Here is a 17,465-nt window from a genome sequence, read left to right as displayed (position 1 = left end):
GGTTCAGTACTATTGCTGCCTTGCTTACTTTTCTTAGAATTCTTGAAAGGATCCAGCATCCCTGTTTAAAATGTTGTCTTAACATAAGTTTGATGAATTTTTAAGTTGTTAATTATTTTAAAAGTGGTTTTTTTCCCCACTTTTCCTATTGTCTTAAAAGATTTTTAGCAGGGAGTTGATTTTTTAAAAATGATTTAAGTATCATCTAACAGTTATTTTGTGTTTCTCTCTTGATACCAACCACAGACAATCTTTGTGGCTTTCTGAGATAAAAGCAACACCGTAGAGAAAATCTACTCTTTAATACATACTTGAAATTTTAAGAAGCAACTGCATAGCTAATAGGGATCCTCAAGACTTAAAGGCCTCAAGGCTGTTTGCTTGTGCATAGCTGGGAATCGTGGAGCAGCCACGCAGAACTGAGAGGCAGCCTCACCGAGCCCTTTAGAAAAACATTTGCTTTGTGTTCGCAGGATCACACGTGACTTACCCTGCCTGGATACACCGGGGAAGTGTCAAGCATATGACATAATGCTAGTATTTTTGAGTCTGCAGGGGAAAAGAAAAAAGAGAGAAAAAAAGAAGAAGAGAAAACCTCCTCCTCAAACCTGGAGCCTGAAGCTGTAATTACAATGCCATGATCAGAAAGTTGTGTTTTGTCAGCGTTGGCCCTGAACGGGTGGCAACATAATTCCACGCTGCTGCAGGAGGAGGGTGCAGCTGCGCAGGCTTCGGGTTGTTGTTGTTGAAAGAGTCAGTCGCTCTCCTCTCAGACTGCTGAGGGGATGCTGAGTGTAGCTGAGCTCCAGCCCGCTCTGCTACAGGCTTTTTACATTCTGTTCATCAACCGCCAAAAGGTTTCATCCGGACATTAGCATATGTCTCCATTTGTAATTGGTCATTTACATAATACACTGATATGTTACATATATAATTTACATGCACACATCTACATAATACAGCGACATATTATGTCCATGAGTTCTACAGTCACTTTAACACCCACAGTGTAGGCATTGAATCATCACATTTGATATTTGATTCATACACAAGTTGAATTATGTGATCGATTAACTTTTATGGGGCAAATTACTATGATTGACATAATTTCACATATAAGATTGTATGTGAGAAAACACAGTAGTGTATCCACTCTCGTTACTAAAATTTAAAAACATAAATTTTATGAATGCTCTAGAGCGGTAAGACGCGGTTCCTAACACGGAGGAAACTGACATTCATTATTGGAAGCAAGATGAACACAGCAGCAAAAGAACATGGGTTAAAAGTGCAATGTTACAGGATAGAAAGTCAACCAAACACTACATACAGTGAAGGAAACTGTGTGATATTCAGAATGTAGTCTTGTCTAAGCCATGATAAAAACTGAAGGGTTCCTAAAGTGAAATAGGCAAACCTCCTTCTATTAGGAAGCTGGAACTGGGGGAGAAAGTTTTCACTGATTTGGAGGTCGTCTGGGTTTATTCCTGTTTAAAGTAACCATAGAGACCGAAGGGCAGATGGGAAGGGTCACAGGGAAAGACCATCATAGAAAGGGAGAGAATCATAGCTGTGGAAATGGCACTGTCTGTGCACAAGGAAATCACAGTGCAGTCAGACAGGTCAAATGCAGACAGCTCTGCCCAAGCAGAAGCAGGAGTTATGGCCCTCAGACACCCTTCTACAGGAAGCAACTTGGGCAGCCACAGTAGCAGGTGCCCCAGCTGTGTGGAGGCTGATGCAGGAAGGACTGCCTGAGGGTATGTTCAGGAGTCAGAGAGTAGATTAGAAATCACTGGCGGCTGGTCAGTCAGGGAGAAGGGGTGTGAAAATATTGTCAGGGCTTGTGGTAGTTCAAATGTAAGTACCAAGGGCTAAGCTGAGTTTCCAACACCTGAAAAATGATATCAGCTTGGTTTGCATATTTTTATTTTGTTTTGTTTTTTTCCAAATAAGGCACAATATCTTCATCTTGGGGGGGAATTATATTAAAAGGTGTAAAAACAACTTTGGGAGGCAGCGCACATTCGAAAATAATATCCTCTGGTTTTGTGGTTGTTTCCCAGGTTGTTGGGGTGCAGAGAGAGAAGGAATGTAAGCAGGACTATCACCAGTAGGGGAAAGACGGGGGAGGGGAAATCCAAAGAGGAAGGCAAGAGGAGAGTTCCTTGGGCTTGTAGACACAATGGGTCAGTGAATTTTCAAGGCTGCTGCACTTTACCTCAATTACTGGCTCTTTCTTGACGATGTGCGCACTAACGATTCTGTAAGCTGCTAAAGAACCGATGTCTTTGTTTATCAGGGAATAAGCAGAGCATTCTGCCAAGGGTGAAGGATGAGGTCACAGCACAGTAAGGAGAGCCACAGCAGACAATGTTCAGTCCCAAGGAAATCAAATCAACAGGGCACCCTCTCACCCTGCTTTCTTCACTTTGAAACGAAGGCATTGGGTTTCAGTCTGCCTTTTGTTGTGGGATCTGTAATCAACACTGGATTTCTTATAATAGAATGTTCTTGATCAGTGAAGAAGGCACTTTGAAATCTAAACCTGACCTCCCTCTGCTTTTCACCGAAATACCCTCTGAAAAGGAAGATTCTGGGTAAGTCATGGGCATGAAACTCCTTAAGACAAATGGTATCATACTAGTAAGGCTTCTGCAGCATTTGCTCTTGGTAATGACATTACAAGGTGACAGGTCTCACTCTACCCTTGAGCACAGGTAAGAAATGTTCCTATCAGACTCAGGTTGAAGTTCTCTCTCTTTGTCATAGACCTCATACATAGGGTAATTAATTAAAGCACTGTTTACCTTAGGCAGAAGGCATGATCTACCCAAAAGAGTAGGTGCATTCTATGATTGCTTGTATTCGTGATGGCTGTTCATGGTTGTGAATTGGACATACCCACGGGGAGAGAACCTCAGCTGAACAATAGACTCCATCAGATCAGCCTATGGGCATGCTTGCAGATTTTCCTCATCCCTGATTGCTGCAGGAGGGCCTACCCACAGTAGAGAGTGCCACCCTCGGCCAGTGGCCCTGTGCTCTGAAAGAAAGCAATGTATGAGTAGTTAGTAAGGAGCACACGTCCATAGTCTTTGCTTCAGTTCTTCATCCCAGGTTTCTGCTCAAGTCCTTGCCCTGGCTTCCCTCAGTGACGGACTGTGATGTGGGGCATAAGCCAAATGAGCCCTTCTTCTATTCAAGTTGGTTCATGCTTTGTCACAGCAACAGAGAAGCAAAGTAGGACGTTATCCAAGTCTAAGCAGTCTGGCCTCACTGCCTGTTGTTCATGTGGCATAGCCATGGGCTCTGTGGGTAGTTATGGTATTAGCAAGGTGAAGTCAGACCGGAGGAATGTCTGGGTTCACTGCTGGAATTGCCCTGTCTCTAATATTGTCATTGAATTTTGCCTGATCTTGATAGTGCTGCTGATATATGTATACATACATCATATACATATATATAATATATATATACATGTACATATACATATCAGTGCCAGTAAGATACCAAATGTGGATATAAACATCAATGTTAGCACAGTGCATACATTATGTGAAGGTCCATTTCCAAATAGAGAAGAAGATGAACCCAGGTCTTAAAAGAACAAAGGACACCCTAGCATTTATTTAAGAAACAGGAATGTACCTTTTTATTATTCATTTTCTTTCACTGGTGTAGAATAAAACCTTTGGAAGATCTGTGAATGTTTTTATTATATTTATGTGTATTTTCTTGGCATGAGGTCTTTACACAGAGTGTCTAACTCATTTTCATGTTACCTCTTATGGATTAGATATTCTGGTTTTCATAAAGGAAAAGTTCAAGGCCAAACAACTCTAGTGATGATTATAATTCCTTTTTATTTTATGAAATGGATATTTTTAAGTCAGATATGAGGGAGGGGTGTGTATGTGTGTTATGTGATATGTGTGTGTTATATGGTGTGTGTGTGTCTGTGCATGTGTGTGCTTAAAATAGTCCCATAACTATCTTAAAAAACTCCCAGTTAAAATATATTTGCTACTCATGTCCAAAATATGCTTTTTTCCTTTTTGATTGAATATTTTATTTATTTGTATTTCAAAATAGATTTACTTATTTTATTAATAAGAGTACAATGTCGCTCTCTTCAGACACACCAGAAGAGAACATTGGATCTTATTACAGATGGTTGTGAGCCACCATGTGGTTGCTTGGAATTGAACTCAGGACCTCTGAAGAGCAGTCAGTGCTTTTAACCAGTGAACCATTTCTCCAGCACCTCTAAAACACTTTTACATAGTCCATCTACTATTCCATTAGAAGACAAACTTATATTAATGTGACAGTATATTTGGCCTCCAGATGGAGAAATAAATTTTATTTCCAGATGGAGAATCTTGGGGTTTGCTGTAGCTGCCATACACATTACAAGACAATTCTGATCATAAGGACCTTTGGGATCTAAAAGTTCATCCTTCAGTCTCAGCTACTGACTACAAAATGTGGCATTTAACAGTAAAAAGGGTTCTGTGTGCTGGTTGCTCAAAGCTCTGTGATTTTCTGCCAAAAACACTCAGAAAATGTGAACCACAAAGATTCCTGCTGCTCCTGATGACAATAGAAGCCAACAATGGAAGAACTCTAAATGCCACATTCTAAACAGGTAGACCGTGATGAAAAAGAGATATAAAGCAAAAGAAGACAAAGAACCATCAAACTAACATACACTAACATACACTAGCATACACTAACATACACTAACATACACTAACATACACTAGCATACACTAACATACACTAATATACACTAATATACACTAGCATACACTAACACACACTAGCATACACTAGCATACAATAACATACACTAACATACACTAACATACACTAACAAACATACACTAACATACACTAACATATACTAGCACACTCTGTCCATGTATATCATGTACACATGGTTGAATGTTAGGCATATGATCCCCAAAACTTCACCTATAAACTTTTCTGACTGGTGATGCCTTGTGGAAACCAAAGAATCAACTCATTATTTAAATGCATTAAATCTCAGCGTTGTGTAGTGATAAGGGCATTTTAAAAAAGAGAAAGGATGGACTTGTTCTTGGGAGCTTGCAGTATATGGGAACATACTGTGATTGTAACACGGTGAAAGGCAAGAGATACCGTTTCTTGATCCCAGAAGGGTATGTCATATGGAAGACCTTCTGGAGGGGGCAACATCTGACCCAAGTTTTGAAGGGCAAGAGAGGGTTGATCAAACCGAAATGGAAAAGGTAGATGTGGATCCACTGTGAAGACGACAAACCCTGGAACAGTGGGGTGTGCATTAGCAGGTTGTAGTAGCACAAAAGGAAAGACCCCTTTATCCACTCTCATTTTTTTTTATGGTTTTAGTTAACCATGGTCTAACAAGATCCTAAACTATTACATGGAAATTAACAACTCCTTAGTTTAAAATAACTTTTACTATATCGTTGAAATTGTTCTATTTAATTATTAACTGTTATTAGCCTATTACTGAACTTAATTTAAAAATTAAAATGCAGAAATGTGTATATATATTTATATATGAAAATGATAGATGACATAGCTCTACATCATATAGCTCTCTCTATCATATAGTTCTCACTCTACACACACACACACACACACACACACACACACACACACACACACATTTTGAGATTCTCCCCTGGGTCTGGTTTCCAGACAGTGACTTGAACAAAAAAGTAAGATAGGGCTGACTAGGTTTTACTTCCAATAACAAATAACTTTTGAAGGGTTAAGGCACGGGTCACAAGGTCAAATGCGTATCTTAGTAGATGATTGTTGTAGCTGCTCGGTAAGTGATTATTGGATGGTCAACACGGGAAGTTGGGCCAATTTTAATGGCTACCGGAGCGATTCGTACAAGGAAAGTAGGAGCGTAGCTCTGTGCTTAGTGCTGGGGTCTCGGCACCTGCAGAAGATGTGTAAGCATTATCTGGGAGATAGAAATGGTCAGAACCTGCAGTTGCAGCAAGAGGCAAGGGTCAGGAGCTCTGGTACTTTAGGGTAGGTATGGCCCTGAGGAAGGTCATCCACCAGAACAGGACCTGACTGGATAGGCTGAAGGCATGGGCGGAGCCACTCTGACTGGCTGGGCTGAAGTTGCAGGCGGTGTCATTCTGCCAGGGCTTTCTCTTTGGGGCCTTCATCAGTACCTGGGGTTTTCCAGTAAGTTGAGGAAGAGGACTAAGGTGACATAATTGGTCTTTTCAACTTACAGGTGTGTACAAATGCACACACAGCTTCCTCTGTGAGCATCGTTATGTTGTTTCCAAAGTCTTCCTTCTCACCACAACATAGATTTACCGCTACAGAAAAATTAAAAAGACAACATACCCGGCTGTGTCAGGCAGTTGTATGGGAGAAAGGTGAATAACCAAACCTTGTTGCTTTCTTCTCCCCAGCTGATGTGGCGATGCCCGTTCCAGAGGAATCTTGCTTCAGGTGACCTCCTTTCTAAGGACCCTCGCTCTGTGGCTCCGTCCAGTTCAAAATGGCAGAAAAGGCACCGCCTGGCTTGAACAGAAAGACGTCCAGGTCGACTCTTTCTCTTCCTCAGGAACCAGTGGACATTATCCGAAGCAAAACATGCTCTCGGAGAGTTAAAATCAACGTAGGGGGCCTTAATCACGAGGTCCTGTGGAGAACTCTGGACAGGCTGCCCAGGACACGCCTGGGGAAGCTCCGAGACTGTAACACGCACGAGAGTCTCCTGGAGGTGTGTGATGACTATAACCTCAACGAGAATGAGTATTTCTTCGACCGGCATCCTGGAGCCTTCACATCCATCCTAAACTTCTACCGGACAGGGAAGCTCCACATGATGGAAGAGATGTGCGCGCTCTCTTTCGGCCAGGAGCTCGATTATTGGGGCATCGATGAGATCTACCTAGAGTCCTGCTGCCAAGCCAGGTACCATCAGAAGAAGGAGCAGATGAACGAAGAGCTGAGGAGGGAGGCAGAGACCATGCGCGAGCGCGAGGGGGAGGAGTTTGATAACACCTGCTGCCCAGAGAAAAGGAAGAAACTTTGGGACTTGCTGGAGAAGCCCAACTCGTCCGTGGCAGCAAAGGTATGAACACATGGTGCCGAGCCACCCGCGTAGACAGAAAGGGTTTTCCTTCACTGCTTTGGTAAGACAGAACACATCGTGGTCACATAGGTAATGTGAACTTCCTTCTCAGCTCCACGGGTAAGGCAGATGCAGTCATTCTTCCTGTGGGATGCCGGGAAATGGTGTTAGTCTGTGGGGATGGGCCTGGGTCACAGAGGAGAGCTCTGATTTCTGTGATGCGCCCCACGGTGTGATGGCTTGGAGGTGGAGAAAGAAGCCATCACCGAGAGTCTTGTAGACACGGATGTGAGCATCATCTTTGGTCGCAAAGATGCTTTTATTAGAAGTAGCCTGATTCAGTGAAGTGGGAGACGAGAGCATAATCCAGAAAATGGAGGGGACATATGCTAGAGCAGGAGACAAGGAGCTGTGTAAGGCATGACCGGCGTTCACATGCATCCACTGGCACGCGCTCACGAACACCACACACGCACACGCACGCATGCACACACACACACACACACACACACACACACACACACACACGACACTGGAATATTACCATGTTTCAGAGTTTATGAGGTGTTATCTTAAAGTCAAGGCAGATTCATGTTTTCCATTGTGCTTGCACATATAGCCAAATCTGAATTAGTTTTCTGTCACCGACTTTCATGTCTGATTATAATGCATGATTCTGTTTGTGTAATTTTATCTAGAGCTTCAAGGGTGAGCAAAAGACAGATTAGGTTTCTGTGCCGCATATTCAATTGTATACCACAGTATGAGCAATACATGAAATATCAAGTTGTTTTTGGCTGCAGGAGCGTAGAAGCTTTTATGGTTCATTCCTGGAAGATGACATGAGGATGGCGGTGGGGGGAGATAGCAAATGCCACCATGTCATTCTTTCTGATCACTCCTTTATTTCCGACTTTCTACCCTCTTTAAACACGAATGGCTACAGCAATCTGATAGAACATAGGAGCCTTTCTGAGCTGCTTTCTGATTGACTCCTAACAGCATTTTACTTTCTGGGCAGGAGGTGCGCTTTAAATGGGGGGGGGGGGATGTGTTTCCTTTATACGCATTGAGGAAATGTATCTCTGCGGCTAATAGACAACCTCAGTAATGTTTTCTTCCCCCAGCCCCCACCCCCGTGGTGAGTCCTTGGATTGCTCTTGCTTGTCCTGTGTTTAGGAAGCAGTGTGCTGTCCACTGGGCTCAGCTGGGAGGGCTGTTGCTTTCACTGGTGATACGTGTCCAGTTGCATATTCGAGCTCCTGCTGAAAATATGGGCTTGACTTTGTGAGTGAAGTAGACTCTAGGTTTAAGTGAGCATTGCGAGAGTTAAAAATTAACTTTCTACAGAAGACTTCCAGCAACACAGGAGCTAGTTATGCTTACACCGACAGTTCCCAGAGGAGTGTAGGCAGTTATGAAAAAGATTAAGCAGGTAAATGAAGAAGACTTACAGCTAATATGATTTATTTGATCATAACATCATTGATAATATATCTGAGGTAGAGAGCTAGCATAGAAAATATTTCAAATACGTATCCTTCCCTTCTTTAAGAATTCTTTGTAATTCTAGCATAGGGTCAGTAGCATGATTTTCAGGCAAGGGGGTGTATTTGACTTCTAAAGTTTAGAAGTGGTAGCTAGTCCTTTATCTCTAAGAAAACAATGCTATTAGTGGCTTATGTACCATTTTATTATTTGCCCTGTACACCAACCATTATTTAAGGTTTCTTTGTATAAATATGTGCTTATAACAATTAATAGAAACCACAGTCTTTCAACTTTTTATGTTGTGATGAATGGTAACTTTGTAACTTTTGTTTATTAATGGCAGAGAGGTAGCTTTGAAACGATGAGGACTGTCATGAAGCATTGACATCTGTTCCAGTGTCCACATTTTCTCTCTCTTTCGGTGGGACTGTTATGGAAATGTTTGGATCTGATTCTATGGCTCTATTGAAAAGTGTTGTGCTTTCTTCTGAGCTTTGAAACTTTTAAAAGCAAGCTCTACACAATGTTCAGTATGAACTGATCTCTCCTTCCACATTCCTCATGAGCAATGCAACCTGGTCTTGTCGTCAAGGGATTCTGAGGGGTGAGAGTGCCCATTCAGATGTGTGTGTGTGTGTGTGTGTGTGTGTGTGTGTGTGTGTGAACAGTGTTTTGTAGCTTAAGAGCACATGGTTGTATAACATCTGCGGTGAAGTGGCCTTCCAGTCTTCATGGTCTATTTAGGTTCTAAGTGCATCAGGATTCCTCAGGTGCATGAAACTTTTGTGGAAGCCCCGGGAATCACTGTGTGTTCTTAGAAGGCAGAGATCTGCGGGTCTGATGGTCTTACTCCCTTTTCTAATCATCACATGCACTTGGTTGAGCTCATGTCCCACGTGCATTATGCCTTTACAACAGAAACTTCTAAAGACGCTCCTGTCTTCCCAAAAAGTAAAGATTTATTTCTGGAATTTCATATCCATGAAAGTACTAGGTTTTTTTTCCCTCTTTTGAATTTTCTGTTTTAAAATTTATCTGTAATATTTTTGTAATAAAATATAGTTGGGCCTGGTGTTGCAAGGCTATAATCCCAGTGCTTTGGATGAAGAGATAGGAAAACTGATGGTAGATATATCAGCCTAGGCTGTGTTATCTATTTCCAGGGAAGACTATGCTATGTCCCAAGACTGAGATCATTTGCCATCTCAGTCGTACTCTTTGTAAGGCAGGAAAACTTTCGGTCAGACAATTCACAATAAGTTATCTTCCCACTGATATTGAATAATATTCAATAATTGAGTAGCAATCACTCAGCCGTGCTGTGTGCACCCTCTACGATGCACACGCTCACTCCTGAGCAGCTATGTTTTATATGTGGATAAGATCCTAGCAGGAACAATGTGACTCTCAGGAGACAGGCTCTCCATTGTCCCGAAACAAGCTACTTAACCACTTAACTCTCGGGTATGTTAGAACAGCAACAAAGACAGAGCGGGCGTGAGAAGACCTGTTTGAATTGTCTGTGTCTGACAAGTTAGCTTCTGTATGTATGCATGGACACAGTGAACCACAACCTTGCTTTTCATAAAACATGGAAGGACTGGTAGAAACAGTTTCTCTGGGCTCCAGGCATGGCTCAGTGCTAAATGCTGGTCAAACATGGGTAAGGGTCTGATGTTAGTAAAGGGAAATGCCTTTATCAGTTCTTACTGGCGTGGTATGACCTATGGTCTGGTATTGCATCATAACTTTACATATATAAGATGGATTTTATCTTCTTTCGATCTTGTCACCTACCTATATTTGCCTTCCTGTTGAGACACTGTCTTGAGTTAAAATTTCTGGCTGCTTGTGAATGTCAGGTCCAGCATCCTGGGCCCGTCATGTCTAGGGCATCTGTCTGAATACATGTGACACGAGATTACTGGCTCTGCAATCCTTTCATAGGGCTGCGGAAGGCCAGGGGCCAGGATAAACCCAATGCCAGTTTTCTGGGTAGAAGCTCAGAATTAGATTTGAGCCTGTACGTCTTCCAGAGTGAAACAATTTAGTCTGTTTCCAAATTCAGAGCATCTTTCTCCCTTTATTTGGCCTTTTCCAAGGGAGCTGCAATAGCTATTTCCTATAAATATCACTGACAGGGACTTCAACTGAAGACGTGCTTTGAAGTTTTGAGGGAAAATAGGTGCGGTTTCCTGTAGTGCCCTCACGCCTGAGAAACGCAGGGGCCTACAGTTTGAAGTATACTCACCGAATACCACACAAGGACATGCTCTGGATGTTTGAAGACAGCTGTGAACCAAGGACAGCTCAGTGTCCACCACAACCAGAGACTGAGCAGAGATGGAAGTGGCTCCAGACCAGTGGCTGGCCATGGACCCATCTCAGACTGGGGCAACATAGGGGAACTGAGCTTGAGGCAGCCCTGCCCTGATAAGAGCAAGATGCTGACATACATTTCTGTTCAATGGAACCAGCCAGAGAGCTTTGTTAGACATGGCATGGAGTCAAGGGTAGGTACTAGATCTTGCCTGCTTTCTGTTCAGTTCCATCATTTGCATAACTATCCCACCTCATACACTTTGTAAGTGCTGTTGTGGTAAATATTAAAAAGTGGAAACCTTTTGTCCTGCATTAGTGCTGGCTCCCGAGGGCACTGTGAGCCAGTGCTCTATGCCACTTCTAAGAACTCAGGCATGGCTCTGAGTTCTGTCCCTGGTGGATACGACCGACCCAGCATGTTCCTTTCCTCCACTACCCAGTACAAACATGACTCCACAACCATTAGCTTACCAAACAGGTTTATATGTTAAATTCTCAATCCACAAACCCTGTACACAATAAGCTTATAACTAGTGGACAATGATACAAACTGCCCATCCAGAAAAGATAAATTAGACCCATAGAAACCCTTAGAAATAATCATAATGACCTCATCAAGCTAGAGATGCACCGAGAGAAACATACACATCGGCTTCCATTCTTTTACCATCCGACTCTCTCCTATCACCTCCTCTTCTGCTTTCCTAGACCTTTCCCTGCCTACTTCTCTACTGTCCAATCATGTATCACCTTAACATAAGCCTACACACTACGCTTGAGACTGTCTTTCTTCCCCTTCCCCTCCTCACCCTTCAGGTCCTGCCCCCTGTCCCCCAGCCCTTCCCCTCCCCCCAATTCCTTTATTACTCTCTTCTTCCTCTGCCTCAGTTCTTCAACAGCAGCCTCATTTTCATGAAGGACCCTTCACCATCATCCTCCACACACTCCCCTTTCTCCTCTTCCTCTCTTATTCCTCCTCTTCCTCCCTCTTGTCTATCCATCTCTTCTGTCTTTCATCCTTAGCAATGACTGTATGACTTAAGGAAGGTGGGAGGGGTAACTGGGAAAATGCTTTTCAATGGGTCCTCATTAAAAACTACCCAAAGACAAAAGTTAAATTTTTTCCTCAAGGAAAAGGAAGAAACCAAATAACAAAGAATTAGATGGAGCAGCATCTTTTCAGATAGAATGGAGCTTGGACTGCTACAAATGGCCATTTTATCTAAGTCTCCTTGGCCTTCCCCTTTAGTCTCCCCCCAAGCCCCTCTTGCAAGGGTCATTGTTTCCATTGAAGGTGCAGAAGTCCTAGGAAAGGAGATAACCCTGAGCCCCTGTCTTTGATTCCTCCATGATGTGCACAGCCATCATGCATAGCAGGGTTTAGCAGAGTACCTAAAGCAATCCTCCTGCTCCCTGGATACCCAGGGTCAATGTTCAGAGCTTTCCATCATTGGGTGACTCTGTGTGCAATAATTCCTTTAAAGCCGCACCCTCCCTTATACCACTGAATTATTGTGTGGGCCTTTAAAGTCATGGAAATAGTAAAGGAAAATATATCAAAAGCAATAACCCCCCCCTTTGAGCTTATCAAGGAGAAAGAATATGTAGCATTTTCATTCTTTTTGAGTATTTTGACCAATTATTCTAATGCTTTGAGTGAAGAGGGTATGAGAACAGAGGTATGGATGACTTCTGCTTAGTTCAGTCACTATCAGATGTTGACTTGTGGGTCTGTCTATACAGGGTCAAACTCTCCTGTATGACACTCTTCATTTAACCTTGTGAGGCTCTCCTTTGTGATCAAAGCTAAGTGACAATAGCCATTTGCACAATGAATAGACTCATGGGCAGATGGCTGATGCAGTTGAGCCCACACACAGAATCTGCCTGCATTCATACATGTTTGTGATGTGTGCTGGTCTCTAATTCTTACCTAGGATTGATGGTTGGCCAAGTACCAGTGGCTGCTTTGATGTTTCTCAGTTTTCTTTCTTCTTTTCCTTCTGTATCCACTTCTCTCCTTTTCTGTCTTCATTCAGGCTGTTCAAATAAAGCCAGTCTGTGCTCTTTGTTACCACAGTATATGAGTTCAACGGTGCCAACAGGAGATGGCCAGGCTGTGGAGGGGGAACTTGGAGGATGATGTTTTTATTAAAAGAAAAATAGAGCCTCATTTATGCAGACAGAGGGGGTCAAAAATCCCAATTAAAATATGCATTCAAAAGAAAGTAGGTAAGAGAAAAGATGACATAATTTTGATCCCAATGTCTCAAAGGTTCCATTTCTTAGCTCTTATGGTCTGTTTCTAAATTCGACTTTTCTGTTTTTTTCTAGAAAGGCTGTCTGGGAAAGTCCTCTCTGCTTTGGTCAGAATGAGACAGGCAGAGGGGTAGAAGAAGGCCGTCTTAGCCCAGGTTGATTGAGGCATGAGGGTGGAGCCTACACTGAAGCAGCTGTCTTGGCTGTTGTTTCAGTCTGATTGTTAGTAACCCCCTTTGCATGTAGGGGATGCAATGACATCTCCGCTCACACTGTAACCTGTGTGATCACCTTAACATGCCCCTCCCCCATGCCTTAGAGCTGGGAATCAACTCAGGTCTTCCTGCTCACCAAGGGGCCCTCTGCCACCTAGCCACCCTGCACCCACGACTGTTCTCGAAAGAAGAAAATCCAAGAAACACTCTTCACTTCATCATCTTTTGTTTCTTCTTTGTTTTTTCGTTTGTTTGTTTTGTTTTGTTGGCTGTTTTGAAGAGAGACAGTCTTGACTTTCAAAGAGCTTTTTCATTTGTTTAAAAAAAAATAAAACCAAACAAAGCAAAATAAACAATAACAAAATCCACATTGGTTTTCATTAATTAAGAGAACGGATCCAGGCTTCTGTCAGACTTGGTTTTTACACCTCAGTAACTGATCATCATTCTCCAAGTTCATCTAAAAAGCCAAGAAGCTCTTTTCACTGTGCTTAATATTATCAAAAACCAGAAAGCACTGGCAATCTTTAAATACCATGGCACTGAAACCCCCGGAATAGTAGCCGATTTGTTTTATTTCAGGCAAGAGACTTTATGAAGTAAATGAGCTTCTTTTTTAAGTCAGCATAAGTATTATGCAGAGTGGTCACAATATTTAACACTCTCAACTTGGGAAGATTCTAGAAGGGTTCAAACAATGTTTTTTTAACTAACTGCTCTTGCCTGAGTTTGGTCCCCTGCTAATCTGGGAAGAAGAAAGCTCATCCCTGCAAATGCCAGGAGCTTAGAGGGAAGCTCCAGTAGAGAGTTTACCCATCTTGTTTGTGTCAAGAATTTGTTTTCTAGTGGAATAATGCCCTGAACGCCTCCCTTACAGCTGAATGAAACTGCTTTGAATCACAGGGAAAATGTCCGTTTCATTTTTATTCATATTTTCAATTTAGCTTTCTCTACATCATGTAACAAAGGACACAGATATTTTTTGCTTTGTTTTTTTTTTGTTGTTGTTGTTTTTGTTTATTCAAAACAGACTAACATACCTGCCATGGCTTAGAACAGAGACAGTTATACTGATGTAGATATCGTAGTTAGGGGACCTGGACCTGAACACGGGAAAATGTGGTTCTCAGTGTCAGTGAATTGTTCCTTTTAACAATCCACTTCTAAGTTTAACAAGACTATTAAGCATAGGAAAGAAATCCCTTAATCTGACCATTATAAAATTTTGAATTGTAAATATAAAGTACTGAATGTCTTACTGAATGTTATAGTAAACAGTACCCAAATTTAGTCATCAAATGGAAAAGTTTAAGATGTCTTATTCCTGTTTGGTTCATCTGTATTTCCAAATTGATTCACAAAAGACAGCTCACTAGAAAAACATGCACTAATGACTCAAAGGGGGAAAAAACAGCAACAACAACAACAAAAAAAGAATTGAAAAGATATTTTTTTATTTGCATCCCCTACATGCAAAGGGGGTTACTAACAATCAGACTGAAACAACAGCCAACACAGCTGCTTCAGTGTAGGCTCCGCCCTCACGCCTCAATCAACCTGGGCTCCTGGCCTTCTCCTACCCTCCTGCCTGTCTCATCCTGACCAAAGCAGGGCCAGAAAGCAGAGAGGACTTTCCCAGGCAGCCTTTCTCCACCAAACCCAGTCACTATTGCTGATGCCCAGAACTGCTTGCTGGCAGGAGCCTGAGATAGATGGCTGTCTCCTGAGAGGCTCTGCCAGAGCCTTACTGAGATAAATGAGGATGCTTGTAGCTAACCATTGGACTGAACATGGGGAACCCAATGAAGGAGTTAGAGAAAGGACTGAAGGAGCTGAAGGGGTTTGCAACACCATGGGAAGAACAAAATTATGAACTAACCAGATCTCCCAGAGATCCCAGGGACTAAACCACCAACCAAAGAGTGCACATGGAGGGACCCATGGCTCCAGCCACATATATAGCAGAGGATGACATTGTCTGACGTCATAGGAGAAGTCCTTAGTCCTTCGAAGGCTCATTTCCACAGTGTAGGGTAATGCCAGGGTAAGGAGGTGGGAGTGCGTGAGTAGGAGGGGGAACATCCTCATAGAAGCAGGGGAAGGGGGTATCAGAGCAAACAGAAAAAAGGGATACCATTTAAAATGTCAACACATAAGATATTTAATTAAAAAATTTAATTGCCATAGTAACTGGCAATTTTTTTTCTGTAAAATGTGTAATTTTAATATAAATTTATAATGTACAACTTTAAAATAGATTTTAACATTCATATAGAAAATTCATGTTCACGATAGGAAGAACTTATTACTCTGGTCTTACTAAATATTTCTAAGTGACCCAAAAGAAGAGTCTTTCTTAATGGAGACACCATCTCTGTACCTGTTTGAAATGACTTTTTCTGGTAAACCATGCTTTCAAAAATAATTAAAGGAGTCAATTCTAGAATTATTACTTGAATAATAACTCTCTTCTAGTGAAGTCATAGCTACATAGACGTTTAACAGCTGACAAGGTATAATTTACAAGATAGTTTTTCGTCTCAGGCATTGATTTATCATTAGTGATTTCATTTCATTTGAGAATAAGTGCAGTCCCTTGGCATTCACCAGTCTCCCTGTGCTGAACAGTTTGTTAATCTGAACTACATGTAATGTAAGCTGAGCTTGGCCATACCTGTGAGCAAGCAAACGTAACTGGTCCCCACAGTTTAACCTGATTGGGGTTTTCTCCTCCCTCTGTAGATTAAATAATGTTTAATATTATATATGATGGGGACAATTATATGGGACAGCAGAGATTTATAAACATCACATGATATATTTATCATTAGGAATACCTAGAAGGCCATGGTAGCATGTTTGTAATCGCAGAACTCGAGAGATGAAGGGAAGAGTACAGGTTCAAAGGTTACCTGGGATCTTTAAGAAGATACTGCTTCACAATAAATAAACCAGTATTAAGTAGGATGCACATGTACTCATGTTAGGTAGTCTAGGGTATGACAGGGGCTTTGTCAGATGCATTCACCCTGGGAATTATTCTTGCTTACCTGTAGCCTGAAATGCAGACGTCTTAGGTCTCAACACCATGTGGGTAATGAATGAGATGCACTTCCTCTGCCTATCGGCAAGGTGTATGTCCTCCTTTGTCCTCTCTCCCTGTGTCTCTTGAGCTGTAGCTGAAGGTGGCATTTTACCTCTAAGTCGAAGTTTAAGGACATGAGGCTGAGGCGCTTCTGTGTGTGCTACACTACCCCAACTCCAGACATAACATTCTGGATGGAAGGGAGCAGCCAGACATGGCCCAACAGAGAATAGCATAGTAGATACAGAAGTGAGTCGTGGAAATGAGGAAGAGGGAGGCGTTTGCTTTCGTCTGGCTGACAATTTTCAAGTAGGCACTAAGACCTAGCATCCTGATCACCCCATACTTGGCATCAGTGTACTGTGCATATTTAACTCTGTATGTTTCTGTGCTTAAGTTGGCTCCTTATAAAATACATAAACTAAGTAGACATTCTCTGTCCTCTTTCTCTATAAACCACCTTTATAGTTTTTACTAACCCCAAAGCAAACAGGGTCCTTTGGACATCCCCGTGGCCACATCATTGGAGTAGATACATCTGTCTCTGGATGCATATACACTGTCTCATCCCCATTGAAACATGTCACATATACTGGCTGGTTTTGTGTCAACGTGACACAAGCTGGAGTTACCACAGAGAAAGAAGCCTCAGTTAAGGAAATGGCTCCATGAGATCCAGCTGTAAGGCATTTTCTCAACTAGTGATCAAGGTGGGAGGGCCCATTCCATTGTGGGTGGAGCCATCCCTGGCCCAGCCCATTGTGGGTGGAGCCATCCCTGGGCTGGTAGACCTGGTTTCTTTAAAAAAGCAGGCTGAGCAAGCCAGAGGAAGAAAGCCAGTAAGTGACATCCCTCCATGGCCTCTGCATCAGCTCCTGCTTCCTGACCTGCTTGAGTTCCAGTCCTGACTTCCTTTGGTGATGAACAGCAATGTGGAAGTGTGAGTTGAATAAACCCTTTCCTCCCC

The 17,465-nt window shown here is 42.3% G+C and overlaps 1 protein-coding gene across 1 annotated transcript in view; it reads left to right on the top strand.

The window, feature by feature from the left end:
- Positions 1 to 17,465, top strand: part of KCNB2 (potassium voltage-gated channel subfamily B member 2) — a 365,613-nt gene that overhangs the window by 30,367 nt on the left and 317,781 nt on the right. Inside the window, exon 2 of the mRNA XM_080938490.1 lies at positions 6,459 to 7,126. Coding sequence (XP_080794616.1) covers positions 6,548 to 7,126 — 579 coding nt within the window. The 5' untranslated portion in view covers positions 6,459 to 6,547. The remainder of the gene's footprint in view (positions 1 to 6,458; positions 7,127 to 17,465) is intronic.

This window comes from Micromys minutus (genome assembly GCF_963924665.1).
Source record: "Micromys minutus genome assembly, chromosome: 26".
Classification (NCBI taxonomy): Eukaryota; Metazoa; Chordata; class Mammalia; order Rodentia; family Muridae; genus Micromys; species Micromys minutus.
Note: the sequence above shows the minus strand (reverse complement) of the source record. Positions and strands in the feature narration are given on the sequence as shown.